Source organism: Candida tropicalis (assembly GCF_000006335.3).
Source record: "Candida tropicalis MYA-3404 genomic scaffold supercont3.3, whole genome shotgun sequence".
Classification (NCBI taxonomy): domain Eukaryota; kingdom Fungi; phylum Ascomycota; class Pichiomycetes; order Serinales; family Debaryomycetaceae; genus Candida; species Candida tropicalis.
The window spans coordinates 1,457,908-1,477,242 of record NW_003020055.1 but is presented as its reverse complement, the minus strand read 5'-3'; the positions used below and the strand labels follow the sequence as shown (position 1 = coordinate 1,477,242).

The following is a 19,335-nucleotide window of genomic DNA, read 5'->3' as shown; positions in this document are numbered from 1 at the left end:
GTCAGTTGCTGTTGTTGTTGTTGTTGTTGTTGTCGACTGTAGTGGTGCGTCTCACAGCACCTCACAGATCAAAAACGACTAAAAAAAATAAACAACTTCGTGTCAATGAAAGAAACTAAATATACTAAATGGCACTAATTTAATTTGATCATTAACCCCAGATGTTAGAACAAAGTGAAGTTTATCAATTCTTCTTCTTCCAATTAACTTAATTAAGTATAATTGTTTTACATTGTTTGTCCCAAAATTTTTAAAAGCTAAATCTATATATAAATTCTTCTCTTTTTTGTTTGGAATCTTACGTCTGACGCGTGTAATTTATCTGGCACGCGCAGTAAATATCAAAACGACCAAAAATCATTGTAAAAAAATTAGACGATGAAAAATAATCATACTACAGGTAACACTACTACTATACACGCAACTAAAGTCAATGGAATTTAACCAATTTCAGATTTAATCGGATTCTCAAAATTACATAATTGACAAGCTATTATATGCAATAATAATGGTACTCCTTACATAAATTGAATTAAAGAAATAAATGAAATATCATATAATAATATTTTTGTAATATTAATTACGCGTATCATTTTCTTGTCCTTGATGTATTTACACAAGTCATATATGACAAAGACATTGGTAGATGTTACAAAATAATACTTCTTGATGTCGGAGATCTAGAATCAGGCACATCTTCACGGCGTTATTATTAATCATCATTATCATCACTTTGTCGTCTATAGTTTGTTATTAAATTGAAACAATATAGAATACTTCTTTTTGTTCAACTTTGGAATAGACTATTCCATTGTTAGAAGTATTAATATTTGATGGTAAAATATTTTCCAGGTTTCTTCGTTGTTTTCTCTGAGATTTGTTGCAAAATTTGAACAATTAAAATCATCGTGTTTCAACCTTGAACAGAAGTTTCAAACTCTAGATTGTCTTCATTACGTCATAAACAATTTCTTATATAACCCTACACACAAGTCATGCTACTCACTTCTTTGGCTTGCACTCACCGTCAGCAAAACACTTGACATAAATCCTACTTGGAGTTCTAGAACTCTCACTTTCACTTAACCTTCTCTTTCGAATATAATTGTCATCACTCGTGGCAACTGCAAGTAAACTGTCCGATTTGTTTAGTTTCATTTTCACCACACTCTCCGGCTCTTCCTCCGCTGACAAGAATTCGGGGAAATTCTTCATTCTCTTACGCTTACCAAAATCCCAAAGGCACACATGTCCATCTGACCCACCGGTGAATAGCGTGCCATACTTCTTATTGAACGCAAGCGTGTTCACCGGGTACACCAAATCCACACCCGTCTCCTTATCCGGGTGACGGTGACACTTGAATGTGAACCGGTTTGCCTCCAAGAACTGTGGATCCGTGCTGAAATAATCCACTGACACTCTTCCGTCAATAGTCGCCAGGGCAAACCCTTCCTGGTTAGGGAAACTCTTGATATCCTTGATCTGGTACTTCAACCCTGCTTCGCGTGTCTCCAAAGGTGTGTCCAACTTCTTGAGATCGTAGATCTCAATGATATTCTTCTGCAACCCAAGAATCAAATGGGTGTCGGTCGTATCCATCGTGAATATCTTTCGTTTATTGTTGTACACATGACGTGGTTTCTGTTGTCGAGTATCAATAACTTGTAGTTTCCCGTTGAATGAAGAGGCAATAATACTACTGTTATCCACTCCACATAAATTATTGATTCCACCACTGATCTCCGATTCATCAACCTCCAATCCAATATTCTTCCCCAATTTGCAATTCTCAAAATCCAATTCTCTAATGGATCCGTCCAATGACCCAACATATGGTGTAGGATTGCGTGACTCATAAAGCATGCATACGGGGACATCTGGTGTTTTGATAACATTCAATGGATCCAATGTTGGCTGTTCATGGGCATGGGAGATTGAATGACAGGAGTACAAGAATATCTCACTGGACCATGTGCTTACAAGCAATTGGTTCTCGTCAACAGGCGAGAAACACAAGTCGGATATTATATCCAAGTCCTTCGGTGTTTTCAACTCAATAAACGGACTCATTGCTGATACTGATTTGTTGTTATTATTGTTGTTGCTGTTGTACTGGTTGAAAAGAATGGACAATGGTAGGAGGGAGAAGTAGGGGGAGGAAAAAAAAAAACGAATCGCAGCACCAGATTTTGTCTACTGATTCGTGGGGTGGTCCGTCATGTATTTTTTATTTTTGTTCATTGGGTGCTGCTTATTTTTGTGTTACAAATCATCTTATCACGTGAACACGAACAGTAATATTATGTCGATTACAAACACCTATAAACGTTCATCTATAAATGCTCTTCGTCAGACACAATAGTGATGTTATCGACCCAGCGTTGGTATTCTTCACCGACCAATGAATCTTCAATTATCAATCTTTCAAAGTCAGGTTTAGCCAACACTAAATCAATGATCCCCTTGGCCGTTTCCTTGCTAAGATTACAACCCATCACATTCAAATATTTAATCAGCGGTCCAAATATGTTGGGATGCAATTCATGTGGCATTAGATTGGAAAGATTATTGTTAGTTAGTATTAGTTCTTCAAGTTTGGTAAACTTTGAAAATACTTTGGTGTCTGTCCAACTGACTTCATCCGAGTCCAGATTTGTTTCTCGGTTCACTTCAGGCAAGTGAAATTTTGGCGCCATACTAATGTCCAAGCACTTAAGATTGGGGGCATGAATTGACATCAAACTATCCCATGTGAACTTATTTTCCTTCAAATTCAAGTACTCTAATGTATCCGGGAAAATGAACCGACCATCATTATCTAGAGGAAATCGTTCAATCAGACACCACGTCAAAGTTACCTTCTCAATATAAGGTGGAAAAAGAGGACATTCCTGAAGGATGAGAAATGACAAATTTATATCAATCAAATTCTCCATCCATTTGAAATCAAAGGAACGTATTTCAGGAATTGCAATGATGGGACCATAAAATGTGCCGGAATTCTTTGCATCCCCTGTAGCAGCCTCAATTTTGGGTACAATTGAAAGTTCGTGCCTATCACCACTAATTAATACTGAGGCATTATTATCCGCTAAAGTTAACGATCTGATATTTGGAACTAATGAACAAGCCATAGGAGAGTCTACCCTAGAGCTAGAAATATCCAAAACTTGTAGATGTGGTGGAAATTGTGCAGCCTGTTTGTTGGAGTTTGGTGCTAAGAAGCAGGTATTAATTCTAATCTCAACCAAATTCTCCAAGTCAGATAACATGTCGAATTGTAAATCCGCTACATTATAGAAATTAATCTTTGTTAATGAACGTGGCAAATAGTTATTAACTATTATTTGATCCCAAGTTTGTTCAAACAGTAGCATCGACAACTGGGGCAATTCACACATTCTGAAATCTATCACAATAACATGTTCAGTTCCAAGAAGGTCTTTTGCCAAACCATTAACTCTCAACTCAACCAAAGATTCTGGAAATTTTACACGTTGGTACTTTGGCCACTGGTTCAATAATTGATTATGTTCATCGTGATTTTGATTAAGACGCATGGTTTCTCTTTCAATTTCAATTTCATCTTTTGGCACAGAAAAGTACGCAGATGTTAAATCCAACTTTTTAACTCTGGAAGGGAAAGTGATAGGATTATCTTTACCATGACTAAATACCTGTTCTGTATTTGTTGTATCACAAAAATGCACCAAGTTTGGATGATTAATGCTTATGTCATCCAAATCCATAAAACCTTCAAGATTTATACTTCTAATATTTGTGGGAAACTCCCAATCATACTTAGCAGCGGTACACACGTTTACAGATTCAAGTTGTTCCAAATGTCTCAAATCAAAAAGTGGTTTAGGAATTTCCAAACTGGTAATTGCAGATGTCCCTATTCCTAAATATCTCAACTTGGACGGGAACATCAACTGAACCACACTTTCATTCGTCTGAACTTCGAGTGAGCAATCGAGCTTTGTAACACTTTGGGGATGTATATAACGTCATTCATATTTATCACTCTTGTCAACTGGAGTTCTGTCAATGTATGCCCATTACAAAAGGTATTGAAAACTTCATCAAGATTAGCTGCTAGTGATATTTGATGAGACCCCGATGTCAAACGTTTGATTTGATCCCAAGACAAGGCATTTTCCGATTCGACGAGATATCTTAATGAATAGAAAGTGTATGGCATTTCTATCAACTTTTGAACCATATCATCCCATTTATCATACTCACGATTCCATTCAAACAATATTCCAATACTAATATCATTTAAAATGACAGATCTCGTCTCATGTAATTTAATAAGATATTGTGGGTTCAAGAAGAACATTTGCTTTGGCTTGACTGTTGGATGATTCTCTATTATATCGATTAACTCAGAAGTATTTTTGCACGAGCCATAAACACCAGTAAATGGGAACAAAAACAAAGACCTAAACTTATAAATAGGAATTGGATGGCGGGTATGTACACATCTCCGATCTTTGATGTTTTGCCAATCACAACCGTGGAATATAATTGTCTATATGCATAAGCTTCAAACTGTGGGGCATTCTTGATGTAGTTTAATTCTTGCGCATTGAAATAGCTAAATATTATGTCAATGATCTCCAATGGTAAATCATCAATGGATAATGGAGACATCATAGCCAACTGTAATATATCTAGTTATATGGAATTAAAATCTGTTCATAAAGAAGGAGTAAAGAATGATGTGCTCCATAAATACCCTCTGTGATTATCGTCCGATAAAAGAAACTGGAATGTTGCCAATTCCGACCAATAATACCAGGAAAAAAAAATATGGGAAATGCAAGATTCACGTGATATTGCCAATATCCGACCTTGCGTCACATTGATATATTTTCTTATATTTGTATGGATATTCACTATTGTTATTATAAATTATTATGACCTCTGATATGAATAAATCATGCACAGTTGCCATACAATAGTATATAATTTACTATTTCATCCATAAACCACCAACACCTTATATTTCAGCTTCAGCAATCTTCAGTATACGTCACTTAAGTCATTTGAATCCATTTACTACACATTGCAGAATTGTTTCAGCAAAAAAAAAAAAAAAAAAGGGAATGATATTTATTAGTAAAATTTGGCGGAGACTACTTAAGTCAAATACTGAGCTGTGTTTATGCATTTCTTATATTCAAAAATTTGTGTTATCACCATGGCTTAATGATAATTTTTATGTAAAAGACGTGATTACTGAATTCAATTATGTGAAATTGATAATCCACATAGTGGTTGTTAAAATTTACACACCAAAGTTGCTTGATTTTCCCCGCATATGGTAGCACTAAACATATAAAGCACAACAAAAAATATCTACACAAATACTCCAAAAAAACTGAACTATAAAAGGACAAGAAACAACTGGTAATAAAAAACTTTTTATAACACTTTCTTTTCCTTTTTGTTTTTGTTTTATTAACAATTAATATCATTCACTATATATGATATCAGTTTTAACAAGTGAGTATCAATTGATGTGTTGTATTCATGGCTGCAAATACTAACTTCAATATAAGGAACCACAACCCATTACCCATAACAAGTTTACCAAGAATCAAAGGTTATATGTTCCCCACTAGTTCTTGCTTGTGTCACTTGGTTAAGTCATTGTAAACAAAGTCATCAGTTGATTGCTGCTTTAGTATGTGGACAAACATTAGAAGAACCTTCCAAATAAGATAGCAACTTGGGAACACATGTTATCTTGAACCTTACACAAGGGATCAACATATACAAAAAAGGAGCGATGTTGATTAGTGAAGGTTCTTCACAAGATAGTGACTGGTCATCACTATCTTTAAAAGCTATTCATCGGGATAGGCTACTAGAATATCCCGATGAGTATTAGTGGTGGTTTAGTGCAAACCACACTTGTAGAGGACCATGTGTATAGGGGAATTGACCAGTCCCCTTCTCTCTTGGTTCATCCTCTATCTATTCTCCCTTAGGCCAGTAGGGGGACGCGATATGGCAACTCAAGAAGAGGGCCATCGTCGAGCTGGGTCGGCCCCACACATACACATGTGGGCCCATCTCGTCCCTCTCCTTTTAATTAGGAGAGGTGGTAAGTGGAGAGAGGGGAGGAGCCAACCCTTCATCATTTGGTTCTTTCCACCACTTCCATATTTGTCATGTCGTCGAACAGGGACATAGGAAAGAACTGAATACTTCCTAATCCTTCTAAGTACGACATTGGGGTCACTTTGAAACAGCAATAATGGTCAAAATTGAACGAAGACATTGAGAATTAGAAATATAACCACTTTTAAATATGAATATGTTAATTATTATTCAATTGTTGTAGGAATTGTCATGAATTAAGAGACAAGGAGCATAAGATGGGACTAAAAATACTGTAAGTACAACCATCAAGTAGATTAGTAACTTTAAATGGACAGAACCATTATTAAAATATGATCAAAATGGACAAAAAACAAGTAAAAATAATGCAATAAAGCTACTAAATAGATGTAAATTAATTAAATACAATAAAAGAAAAGAATATTTTCGTTAAATTGAATCATTATATAATATTGAATAAAGCTTACACCATTGAAATGGTGTATAATTTGCTGTACATCGTCAAGTTCATAGGAGTTTCCCGAAAGAATTAAAAGAACCTAATATTTAACGATTCAACAGAAGCAAAGACCATTCAATTACTATTGTACGTACACATCAGCAAATATTGCAGTTTCTCAAACTAAATAACATTTACAAAAGTCAAGGTGGGGAGTACATGTACGTTATTTTGCTGTTTAGGGAAGTGGCTCAAGGAAAATTGTGATTTTTGGTTCCTCTCTATGAACTCGATAGAGACACGACCGTTTAAAAACAAAAAAAAAAATTTACAAATAGCCACACACCAACGAATCATAAACGGACTAGAATGTAGTTTTTAATAATTGATTAAATAATTAAGTTTCTTTTTAGATCAGAAATTTGGGTATATACTGGGTCTGTCATGCAGTTGAGTACTCAGACTGGTGCACAGCGATCTTGTCATCTTTAAAAAGAAATAAAATAAATAATCAGATAATTCAAAACTATCACGTCCCTTGAATTCCAAAACAGAAAAGTATTATTCTTTTTTGGGATATATCTATTAATGAATTAGATGGAACTCTGAAGTCTCCATCCAGCTCAAATAATCTATATATCTATTCATCTGTGCTGGAGGTGGCTAGATGTTGTTAATGAAATGAAAGAAGAAGAAAGTGAAAAGTTATGAAAAATTTTTTCTCCTTGTTGTAGTGATGAGTTTTTATAGTGCGAAGAAATTTAAATATTTGAGCGGGACACGATTCTTTTATATTGAGTCGCATGAATTAGGGCTACTGGTCACTTTTGGTTTCAATGAAGAACTCCACAGTGAAAACTTGAACTATGTATTCGTATAAACTTAACTAGAATAACCCAAACAATGCACTTACGACTAACAAGTAAATGGAGACGTTCTTGATGGAACTGGCACCACTTTTTTCTGAACTATCTCCACTTGTTTCAGAACTATCTCCAGATTGCTTAGTGAAGTTACCATCAGCTCCAACAACTTGGACATTAGACTTAGAAGAACCACTCTGTGGGGCAATGCTAACTTCCAAACCATCCAAATCAAAAACAGCATAGATTTGGATTAATACATCTTGGCCAAATATGATATCCATTTCTCTATCTGGACCATCTCCTATTATATTGTATCCAAGCGCAAATTGATTCTCTCCTACTTCCTCAAAAACAATTGGGGCAGCAAAAGTTAAATTCTGGAAAGTGATAAGTAAGACACTTTCGCTAGCCAATGTCCCGTTTACATAATACGTGTCTTCAACCACTTCTCCATCTAATTCCTCTGCTAACTGTTTTAAGTAATTGGGTCTGAACCAACTATTGGTACTACCTGTATCAAACACTACACTTGCTTTCTCTGATATAGTCAGATTACTTATGCCATCATCGAACACAATGGAATCCACCTCCACCGACATAAATGTTTCCAAGTTATCATTCTTCAACACCGGCAAAGTAACCAAATCACCTTTATACTTTTCATGGTCAACGGCACCGAATAACAAGGAACTTTTTGAATTGTCTTCAACAAGCAATACTGAATAAAGAACTCTATCAATTATTCCATCCATTTTCAACTTCTGTGGGAAGTTTGGATATGTAGACAAGTTATACGCCTGATACCCTGCTTCTAACTGAGGCAAACCAATTCCCATTGTTCCGGTAGAGTTTGTTCTATTGGCGACTCCAAAAATTGTGTCATTGACAGCAACATCACCAATCCACACTGTATCTTGACCAAAAAAACCAGAGGATGTAGTATTGTCTCCATAATAAGTTCTAAATACTTCTGATGATTTGTCAAACGTGGAAGATATTTGCCAGTCGAACCCATTAGTAGAACACTGTGAAGCTTCACTAGTGACATTGGAAGTGCAAGTATAATCCATAGCAGGAACCCATAAATCAGATGATCCAGTATCAACTAGAACTTCAATCTTTTGTTTGTTGGAACCAAATTCCAACTCTAAAAAAAATCCTCCTCTATCATATTCAGGAGTTACGCCAATCTCCCCGTCTTCCCGCTTTTTCAGGGAAATAGCTTTACGCTTCAAGTCAAATTGTAACGATCCAGCAAGTACAGCCGGTATAAATAATAAGTAAGATAATTTCATATTGATTTCAATACTGGGAAAATATTATTCAAAACTTTTAATTGAAATCTTGGGAAATGTCATCTTCTTAAAATAAACCAATGTTCTTACAACAGCATTCAACACCTTCATTCATGCATTCACTATAAATCAATGTAGCACGAGTTTTTCTATAGTCCTCTACTATTTTTGCTACTGTATCTAAAAATATTTAGCATAGGACCGAGATAAAGCCGAAGATATTGCGCGCGCTCTCTCTATATATCGTATCAGTGTAAGCAGAATCTAAAAGTCGGTAACAATTGAACAAGCACTTGCTTAGTCACTTATTAGGACCAAGAAATTGCGGAGGTTGAATAGAAGAGATAGTTTAATTCATCGTCACTTGCAAATCCTCAAGTCATCCAAACTAGATTTCGGGTTTTGACTACAGGTGAAATTAGGTTTTTGTTACTGGAGAAGAAAACAACATTCTGGCGGTCTCCAAGTGGGATCTAATGCAGTGGGAACTTTCCGAAATTAATTCTATGGAGAGGCTCATGTTTATAAGATGACGTATTATTCCATGTTGCATTAGTTCATTAATACTTTGCATAATTCGTAGTAGAATCAACATTACTGATATTACTGTACTGTTCAAATGTTTATCCCATTAAATACCTACCAGTTATCAATAATTGGGCAAGATACATGAATCAACTTGAAGCACAATTCAGTTGTTTTCCATAATGATTACATTTGTAGGTGAAACATATTTTGAAGGTCGTGTACTACCTTTCAGGTGTTGTTATTTTTTCTTTTTTTTTTTTTTTTGTTTAACTCCTTAATCAATTTTTGTGACACGTTGCTTCATTTTCTATTATCCCCATACTTTTCTTCATATTGACAATAAGCAAACAAGATGGTATTGTTCAACGACTTGCCAGATGAAGTGGTTGAGTTAATTGTTGAATATTTACCTCCAGATGAGTTACTGCGATATGCTGGTTTACCACGACTTGGTGAGTTTGCTACTAATTCAATGTATTCAACAATTGTCATTAATAATAATTCTAAATTTCTGACAGCTTTTGAACTTGAATCTTATAGAGGGTTTCCAAATTTGTTTTATTCTGAGTATCAAAATTTGAGAAAAAAGAATCCTGGATTAATTCCCAAGAAATTGGTGTTTACTGATCCTCTGGATGCTTTTAAACTTGTTGATAGTTTGAATCGTATTGATGAAAAAATCAAGATAGAGCTTGTATTCCTCGACCGCGGGCTTCAATATTATCAAAAGTTTATTCTGGAGTATAAGAAAAAGCCGTTTGAAGTTCATTGTGTTAGCTTTGGTGGTATTGATGATCTCAATTACTATGCTGATTATGGAAGCATTCCCAAACCATCATACGAAATACAAGATATTTTGGGGGTAAGTGTTGAAGCTTTCTTTAAAGAATTATTCTGCAACTTATCTAGTATTTCATTGGTTGCTGAATTGGATGTTGATGAACTTAAGCTCCTTCCAAAAAGCGTGGAAATTTTGAATTGTCGTGTGAAAGATATTGAGGCGCTGGTACAATTGCCATTACCTAATGGATTAAAAAACTTGAGTATTGCGTCTTGTAGAGTAAGATTTCAGAACACAGTTCCAGAAGTTGATATTTCCCATTTAGACAATGTTCGAAATCTAAAACTTAGAACCAATGATGAATATTCGTACACTAAATGGAAACTTCCATCTAACGTAACAACTTTACTGGCTGATTATTTTGAAATGATCCCACGAGATTTGATTTCTTGTTGTCCTAAATTATTCGAGTTAGAAATTGACGGTGTTGCAGATTTTTATGCTATGGTGGCAATGGATATGTTGTCCATTCCAATAACACTACGCAAGTTGACTATCCCTGGTTCTTTTACAAGCTATGATGTCAGGTATGCCTTCATGAATTTCGTCCAATCAATTGAACAAATCAAGTCTAAATTAAAGTTGCCTGAAACTCTCAGACTGTTAAATCTTAGTAAAAGTCCAGAAGATGGAAGAATTGTCATACTTGATTTTGAACTGAATCAGTTGCCGGCGTTAAATAGCTTGAACATCGAGCATATGACGGATATTAAATTTGTTGGGCAACTACCATTGAGTTTAACTGAAGTTTTTATTACTGAAGTTCCAGACTTCAGAATGAATAATTTGTTGCACTTGCAAAACCTTAGCGAGCTTTATATTGATTCAGTCGAAGAACAAGTTGAATTCTCGTGTCAATTTTCAGAATCGTTGGAATACATGAGCATAAGCTGTTGTGGTCTCCAAAAAGTGGCCATTGTTGCACCAAAGCTTAAATACTTGGGGTTAGAGTTCAACAAATTTAAGGTTCTTGATGAAAAGAATTTCATAATCCCGGATTCTGTGGAATCTTTGCAACTCGGTCTAAATCCATTGGTTGACATTTCAGTTAAATTTCCAAAAGGATTGACACAATTGGGTTTATCATCAAATTACCTTACTACCCTTCCTGAACTTCCCAAAGGATTAAAGATTTTACATTTTAAGGATCATATTTATGGACCTAATCTTGAACCTTGTGATTTTCCACTTGAAATAGAAAAACTTGATTTGACATCCCAAAAATTATCCAATGAATGGTTTGAAAATCTGAATTTATCAAAATGTCTGAAATTGAAACACTTGTCTGTTGTAGCATGTGGTTTAAAAACTTTAGATCTTGATAACTTGCCTTCATCATTGGTTCTGTTGGACTTTAGTAATAATCAATTAACTACAATTCATGGAGATTTCAGTAGACTTGAAAATCTTGAACATTTATACTTGCCACGAAATGAATTAAAGGGTGTTTTCCAAGCATTGGGCAAAAAAGAAGGACCTATGTTTGCACCAAGTATTAAACAAATTGATCTTAATCCTTGTCTGTTGACTAAAGATGACGTTGAAACGCTATTTAAAGAATTAACAATATCACCAGATTTTGAATTTTTAAATGTGGATGAATCCTTGCTTCCAGAATCAGTAGATGTGCCTGATTTGAGACTCAAGAGACGTATCAATTAACAAAGTCAAGTATTCTTTACAGCCCTTGCAAGTATGAATAGTATTATAATATCCTATACGAATGCATATATATATAGTTAACGTTTATTTCTAAATCTAATAAAATGTATTCTCCAGTAAAACTAGTGTATAATGAAAACATCTCTACATACCTTCACCGCCAAAAAATCTTTCAAATGGTAAAGTATCAAAAAGGCCAAAATCGCTTGAAAGTCTAGTAGATCTATCTGGTCTAATATAATCACTCTCAGAATTAGAACTTGTTACACTAGACGGAGTTATTGGATTAGCACTACCAATAGAATTTCCATTATTATTCAAATTAATAAATGCAGAATTTGAAGTATTATTATTGATTGGCATATTATAATTATTGTTGTTATTATTATTGATTGTTGAATGAGATGAATCATTTTTCATTTGTGCCATTTGTAACCATAAATTATCGATTTCTGGATTATTTATAATATTAAGATCTTTCTCCCAGTCAAAATTATCAAATAATGAATCTACATTAATTGGTTTCATGGATATTGGATCAATTACATCTTGTGGATGTTTAGATGTAGATGAACTAATTGTCGGATTTGTAAAGACATTTGTGTTCGTCCCTAAAGTTGATACAGTTTCTAGTGTGCAATTTGATCTTACTTCCTCTGTGGCTGCTGTTGTTGAAGGAATATCTATATCTCCATCAGACAGTTTCCTTGCCTTACTATTCCTCTCAAGGCTTATACCTATCATATTTGTCAATTCTGTTAATTGTTCATCATTTATATCAAGGAAATTAACCTGATTGATTTGATTGGAATACAATTCTTCACGATTTGCATATTTCAAAATAAATGAAAGAGCTTTGGTAACTCTCCATGCATAATAATATCTTCGGCTTAATTTTGACATTGCCATTAATAAGAAATCAGAAACTTTTCTTAATCGTAAAGCAGCTTGGGAAATCTTTGCAAATTTCTTTCTATATCCAGCATCTGAATCCATTTTCTCTGCATGTTTTGGGTTATTTCTCATTGAAAAAAAGCTGGAGTTTAATCTTACTATAAGTGCAAAATTAATTTGAGAAACTTTATGAATCATACTTTCAACTGTTGGATTAAGAATTAAATCAGCAACTTCTCCAAAATTAACATGATTATCATTAATCAAATAAAATACATTTGGGAAAAACTCTCCAAGATGTGATGCTAAAACTTTTTTCAAATAAAAAAATGCAAATTCTGTGTTTTGTTGTTTTTCATAATATAAAAATAAATGATAAAATATGGTATTAAGAAACATTCTCATATTGATATAATTCTTGCACTTCATGGTTTTAACAAATGAATATTTATATACTTTACTATCATAGGGAATCAAAAAATCTTTAAGTGATCCATAATTATTGGCCAAAAATACTTCAAAATCAGTAAGTTGTGATGTTAATTCCGATAATTTAATATCTTTCTTGATATCCAAAGTGGAATCAAGAATAGTAACAAGTTTTTCATAATACCTTTCAAAATATGAGAAAGTACCAATGACATGTTTTTCCATTTCCACATCTTGAATATTTTCATTTCCTGGTTTATAAAATGGTAATGCTGTATCGTAATATTTTTTATCAATACATAAAGGATTCCCAAATTTATACCCCTGTATGAGATCACAAATAACCAAGAAAAACCAAATCTTACGTTGAACATTATTCATTTTCAAGTCATCTGTAAGAATATCCCATTGGCCATGTGATATATTAGTGGTTGGTTCGCGGTTAATCCCCATAGAATATGCCATTTGAATCAACATGGCATTATAAGTTTGAGAATCGCCCACATCAGCACCATCACCATCTTCAGGAGCAAACATACAATACAATCTAAGAAGAAATGTACATTGCAAAACAGTGAAATTTGTTTTTCTTAAGAAATCAAACTGCTCAAGGCATTCTTGTGCCACATCGGTAACTGTGATATTAATTGGGTTTGATAATAGATATTTCAATTCTTGAGCCTCTTCTGATGGATCAGTAGTATTAAGGTTATCTTCGTTAACACCATTTCTATTCAGGAATAATGATAAATAAGTCAAACGTAATATGGTAAGCAATATTCCTAAGTATGCAAAATCTAGGCGTTTCTCAACAGTTAATTCAACATCTGTTTCATCATATTCTTCAGGACCTACAATTTTAGATATCTCCGTCTTGAATTCTGTTTCATCTATGATTGGCATGAACGGATACACTTTAGCAAAAAATTTATTAACTAACTTCCAAACTACTTTTTGCTTGGGTAATACCATTGATATCTTCTCAATTAATTGCAATTCTTTATCAATAGTTCCTTCATAAACAGTTAACCCTAATGAAATACCTTGTTTATTCATCGTTGCAATTTTAGTTGAATTTTCTTCTGTCTCATTCTTTTCGGACTTCTTTGTAATTTTACTTCTTAAATTACTTGTACGTTGAATATTTCCATATAGGCGAACATCATTAAAACCATCTCTATCGATAGCTTTAGCTCTGAAGTCTTCCTCTGCATCTTGTACAGAAGGTAATAGACTATTTGTTTTGTTTGTTTCTTCGGGATTTAATATGGCTTCATTATTCTCGAATTTTGGTAATGGAATAGCACTTGGGGGTTCCTTACCATTTCTTGAAACTTGTCTTAATTTTTGTAAATGTGCAGATCTTTGTTGTCGAAATTTTTTCCAAGATTGAAGTAATGCTGGATCCTTTTTCATTAAAGCTAACCAAGAAAATGGACCAGCGTTATATTTGCGAGTTACTGATGATACATGAATTGAATTATAATCCTTATAAAAATTGATGGTTTCTGAAATATCCGCATAAGGATTGATACCAATGAAGGTGGCATTATTATTAGGATCGTATTTATAATTGTTTATTTGTTCTTTTGAAGTTGCATGAGACATAGATGTTTGCCTTTTTAATGGTAGGTTCCCATTATCAATGCTGTAACTATTGTTGCTGTTGTTGTTTTTGTTTTCTAGTTGACGAATTCTCTCTTTTAATTCTTGTAGTTCTGATTGGTTTGTAGTCTGGTTAGAATTCGGCGATACTCCTCCTAACCGTTGTACTTTAAATGGAGCAATATCGCTACTTGCATTATGGTTCCATTCAGGTTGTTGATATTCACAAGTAAGTCCAGACTTTATACATCGCAGGCACGGCAGTTGTCTATCACATTTAACCTTTCTTCTTTTACAATTCAAACAGTTTAAAATAACTCTATTACGCTTTCGAGTGGTACCACTATTGGGGAGTATCTTATCGGTAATACCTGTTTCCATGGTTGTTATTGTCGTTGTTGTTGTTGTTATTGTTTTGCTTTCAGGGTTTATAGGAAATTATAGTGAAACAATTTGAACGAGCGGGAAAATTTCGAATCCCCAACGAAGAGAGAGAAAAAAAATTCTTTTGATCCCGTCCGGCGATTAAGAAAGGAAGATCTCGGATGACCACAAAGAATTCGCATCTCCGATTACACAAACTTATGTTGGAGATTATTTCAATTAAAGATTAAATAAACAGTGTCTATCAATTTAACTCACGAAGAAGTAGGTACATAATAAATGAAACATCAAAACTAATAATACAAGAACTCTATAGCATATGGTGGGTGAGAATTACCATTCACTTTTCTAATAATTCATTATCAAAATCACCATAAATATTATACAATCTAATCAAATCATCTTTACAAGCAAGGGGATCCAATATCTTGTCTGACAAATTGTTAAGGTTACTGAAAATATCCTCATCATCAAAGAATGACACATTGACATTTCCAAACAATTTTGTCTCCAAATCTTTTAAAGGATCGTCAAACAATTCCCCAGAATCGCCATTCTGTTTCTTTTTCTTTTCATTCTTCAACTTCCGTTGTTGTTCCTTGGCATTTCTAAACTCTTTACATAAGGAACATAACCTCTGTAATTCAACGGGGGAGAAAAACTCAATCATATTGGTTCCTTGGTAGAAAAACAGTTGGTCACTGACGGCCTTCTCGAAAAATGCATCGGCGTTATCCACACATTGTCTTAGAACAATGTATGTCATGATATACAATCTGTAAGAATTGATATAGGTTCTCGACAACTTCCTGAAATTGCCAACAAAAACTTCTGCATTCTCCAATACAATATCGAAAAGGCTGTTGATATCTTCTAATCTCGACATATAACTGATCTCTTTGAACACTTTGAACGACAACTCTTTCTTCTGGTGCAATAATCTGACAAAAAATGATGTCAAAAACGAATGGGTCTTGATCATATACCTTTCATTCGATGCAGTCAACATGCAATCAAAATTCTTACCAAATAATTCAACTGAATTGTCCAAGACATAGGACATGATATACACCAATTGAACAACACTTTTAATGTATATCTTGAACAATTCAATACCTGCTTTCATTGAAGGAGTCTTGGATCTATCATACTCATTCTCATAATGAATCGCAATTTTATAATACATCCCGGACAAATTGGTTCGCAATTGTATAAACAAACAAAACTTGAAAACTTTAATAACACTCATAAGATGTTCTTTACTGGTTTGTTCAAATCCGTTGCTTGGAGCCGACGAAGGTTTGCAAATAACGTCTTTGAAAAAATCTTTTCCAAAAAAGTCAAAAAAGATTCTTTCCAATTGATTTGTTTCCTTTAAAATATCAACAACCTTTGGTTTCTGACGCAAATTATTAATCTTGTTCACGATGTTTCGATAAATCATTGAAATTTGAATCAATGTTTCCATTATTTTGTTCATCTCGCCACTTGGATCCTCGTTAAATTGAGGATACTCGACATCACAAACGTCAAGATTCATAATATTCAAATTGCAACCAGTATTAAATGCACTCATAGCATCGGAAATCGACAAGTACCACCAAAGATGTCTCCAAGTTCTAATCAATACTGGATTATTGGTCAAATTCTGGAACGTGGTGTATTTAGTTGGATCACGATTCAACCCAATTGAAAATGCATGTCTGATAATAATCCCCAACAATATCTGCGAGTCAGCTCCACATAAGCCATGAGAGTCATCTGGACTCATTCCTTTATAGTAATATAACATAGTCAAAAGTTGCACTAGTTTAAATGAAGACTTTGCGGCAGTTAATCCGTCAGCGACACATAAATTGATAACACAAGTGAAAGATTCTGTATCAAGCTTCTCCATATCTTCAATAATGCTGAGATCTTTCTCGTCGTAATTGTTATATTCGTTATCATTATGAATCATGGTTTGGTATCCCAATTTCAAGAGCACCAAGAAAATTCCCAATGTTCTTAGTTCATTATCGTTTTTGATTCGGACTTCGGAGAAACGTTCATGATTAAATTTTAAAAACTTTGGAAGGATAGGATTGATTTCCAATAACAATGTATGTTCGTCAATTATTTGATTGAATGGATTAACAAACTTGAAATAACGACAAAATAACTGAAACAGGTTTGTTTTATCGGGTAAAATCTTCAAAATCTGGCTCTCGACAAAGCGATAATATTCTTGCTTGTTTTTTCCATTTCCAGAATAAAATGAATTGATAGAAGTCAAATCTTGAACTGAATTTTTCTTTAAAGGCTCTGATCTATTATCCATCATTGGGGAAAACCCGTCGTTCATCGGGGTACTCTTATTACTGGTTTCTGCTAACAATCCAAAAGTATCAGAAATATTCAAATTTGTTCCTAGATTGTTTGAATCATTCGAATTGGATGTATTCATTGGAGTAGAATTAAAATTTAATGGAGATATACCTGTCATGGTCAAATTACTGCTGCCACTACCTTCTAACTTAGGTCTTTTGTTCGACGGAGACATAGCATCGTCGCTGGTTCGGTTCGACTTGTACGATATCAAACTGCCATTTGAATTTCGTCTCTTTCTCGATACATCATCCTGGATTACCTTAGTTATCTCGTCACTCTTGAATAAATGTACAAGGAAATTTCTCAATATGGTTATGAATGGATCACTTTTAGTTAACCCAAGATATGAAAGCGTTCCAACCTGCTGCCATTCATTTCCAGTTAAATGCAATGAAAAAATTGGGTCAGTAAATACATCCATAGTATCCTGTGCATTGATTTGAAGTGAAGAATTAGTACCTAATGGGATTGACACTAATGAGTTGGAATAAAAGGAATCAGCATCACCACCAGTAGTTGGAGATGTCATTGCTGAAGAATTGGCACTGGCACCTGGGTTATGATGTTGGTTTTGTTTTCCTAATGATGACATATTAGAAACTCCTGGTGAATCACCACTTGACAAACTTGAAACAACCCCATGGTTGTTTAATCTTGATGGGTTGAGAAGATCGTTAACAACGATCGTGGTAGCAGTTGGTGATAAAGTACCCTCGGAACCTGAACCTGAACCGGAACCAGTTGATTTTAATCGTTGGAATGATGGTGAAAACTGGTTAAGAGAACCAGCTGGAGACGCTCCTGTCGCCGAATTGTATGAACTATGAGATTGGAAAGTTGAAGACCCAGTAGAATTTGATTTCAAAGGAGTTGGTTCGAAATTTTGAGACGAAGTTGGTTGTTGCAGTTGATTTTGCCCATTTGTTTGTGGCTGTGGTTGTGGTTGTGGTTGTGGAGCGGGAGGTGGAGGGGGTAATGGTAAGCTTATTGAACTTGAATGAGCCATGTTTGCGGCTGTTGATCCAGAACTCTGTTTCTCGGGACTAGTATGATTTGATCCATTTAGGGAAGGTCGATTCATTAATGGAGGAGTAGGAATTGACATTTGTGAAGACATCATTCTATTTGGGCTGTGGTTTACCTGTGGTGGTAAAGTTGTTTGCTGGCCAGGTGGACCAGGTGGACCAGGTGGTGGTGGCGGAAGAGGTTGGTGATTCATAGGAGGTGCAGGTAAATGAGCTGGAGGAGGTGGATAGTTGTTGTGAAATTGGTCATGATATGGCATGGGTGGTGGGGGACCCTGATGGTTTGGATGATGATGTGGGGGAGGGGGGAAACCGTTATTTGGATGCTGTATATGATTGTTTTGCATCATGTATCCATTTTGGTTGTCTATTGGATGGTGAATATCCGGAGCTTGTTGATGTTGTTGGAATTCTACTGGTAAAAAATGGTTTACCGGTCGACTATTGAGTAAATCATCCTCATAATGACATAAATGTACAATACTCTTTTTGACACAAGTCCCACAAGGTCTTTGCCGATCACACTTCAGTTTTCTTTTCCTACAGACAGCGCAACTTAAAGCATGTCTTATTCTAAACCGTTTTTTCGGAGCATTATTGTTGGTGTTGCCAGGGGTTGAGGAGTATTTTGTTGGGGAAGTGTTGCTATTGTTTGTGGATTGTCGTTGTTGTTGTTGTTGTTGCTGCTGCTGCTGTAACTGATCCAGAGAATGATTGATGTTGTTATCCATTCTTAATGGTAACTATTAGGTGGAGAATGTTAGGATGATATTAAAGGAGGGCAATAATGAATAGTTGTTGATATGAAAAAGCAAAAAAAAAAAAATGAAAATGAAAATGAAAATCGATTAAAGGTATT

The 19,335-nt window shown here is 34.6% G+C and overlaps 7 protein-coding genes across 7 annotated transcripts; 1 reads left to right on the top strand and 6 right to left on the bottom strand. All coding sequences in view use genetic code 12, as the record gives it.

Annotated features, from left to right (window-relative positions):
* Positions 1-1,002: 1,002 nt before the first annotated feature.
* On the bottom strand, positions 1,003-2,073 carry CTRG_02701 (uncharacterized protein; the record flags this gene model as incomplete). Its single annotated transcript, XM_002548358.1, has 1 exon — positions 1,003-2,073. One exon carries the CDS (start codon positions 2,071-2,073, stop codon positions 1,003-1,005), a length of 1,071 nt encoding a protein of 356 aa, XP_002548404.1.
* Positions 2,074-2,336: 263 nt separating this feature from the next.
* CTRG_02700 (uncharacterized protein) lies at positions 2,337-3,935 on the bottom strand (the record flags this gene model as incomplete). The annotated part of the gene is made up of 1 exon (XM_002548357.1): positions 2,337-3,935. The coding sequence occupies one exon, from the start codon at positions 3,933-3,935 to the stop codon at positions 2,337-2,339; it is 1,599 nt and encodes a 532-aa protein (XP_002548403.1).
* Positions 3,935-4,348, bottom strand: CTRG_02699 (uncharacterized protein; the record flags this gene model as incomplete). Its single annotated transcript, XM_002548356.1, has 1 exon — positions 3,935-4,348. One exon carries the CDS (start codon positions 4,346-4,348, stop codon positions 3,935-3,937), a length of 414 nt encoding a protein of 137 aa, XP_002548402.1.
* Positions 4,349-7,463: 3,115 nt separating this feature from the next.
* Positions 7,464-8,738, bottom strand: CTRG_02698 (uncharacterized protein; the record flags this gene model as incomplete). The annotated part of the gene is made up of 1 exon (XM_002548355.1): positions 7,464-8,738. One exon carries the CDS (start codon positions 8,736-8,738, stop codon positions 7,464-7,466), a length of 1,275 nt encoding a protein of 424 aa, XP_002548401.1.
* Positions 8,739-9,618: 880 nt separating this feature from the next.
* On the top strand, positions 9,619-11,769 carry CTRG_02697 (uncharacterized protein; the record flags this gene model as incomplete). Its single annotated transcript, XM_002548354.1, has 1 exon — positions 9,619-11,769. One exon carries the CDS (start codon positions 9,619-9,621, stop codon positions 11,767-11,769), a length of 2,151 nt encoding a protein of 716 aa, XP_002548400.1.
* A 144-nt stretch (positions 11,770-11,913) lies between these two features.
* On the bottom strand, positions 11,914-15,078 carry ZCF14 (Zcf14p; the record flags this gene model as incomplete). The annotated part of the gene is made up of 1 exon (XM_002548353.1): positions 11,914-15,078. One exon carries the CDS (start codon positions 15,076-15,078, stop codon positions 11,914-11,916), a length of 3,165 nt encoding a protein of 1,054 aa, XP_002548399.1.
* A 343-nt stretch (positions 15,079-15,421) lies between these two features.
* ZCF13 (Zcf13p) lies at positions 15,422-19,207 on the bottom strand (the record flags this gene model as incomplete). The annotated part of the gene is made up of 1 exon (XM_002548352.1): positions 15,422-19,207. The coding sequence occupies one exon, from the start codon at positions 19,205-19,207 to the stop codon at positions 15,422-15,424; it is 3,786 nt and encodes a 1,261-aa protein (XP_002548398.1).
* Between the last annotated feature and the right edge of the window lie 128 nt (positions 19,208-19,335).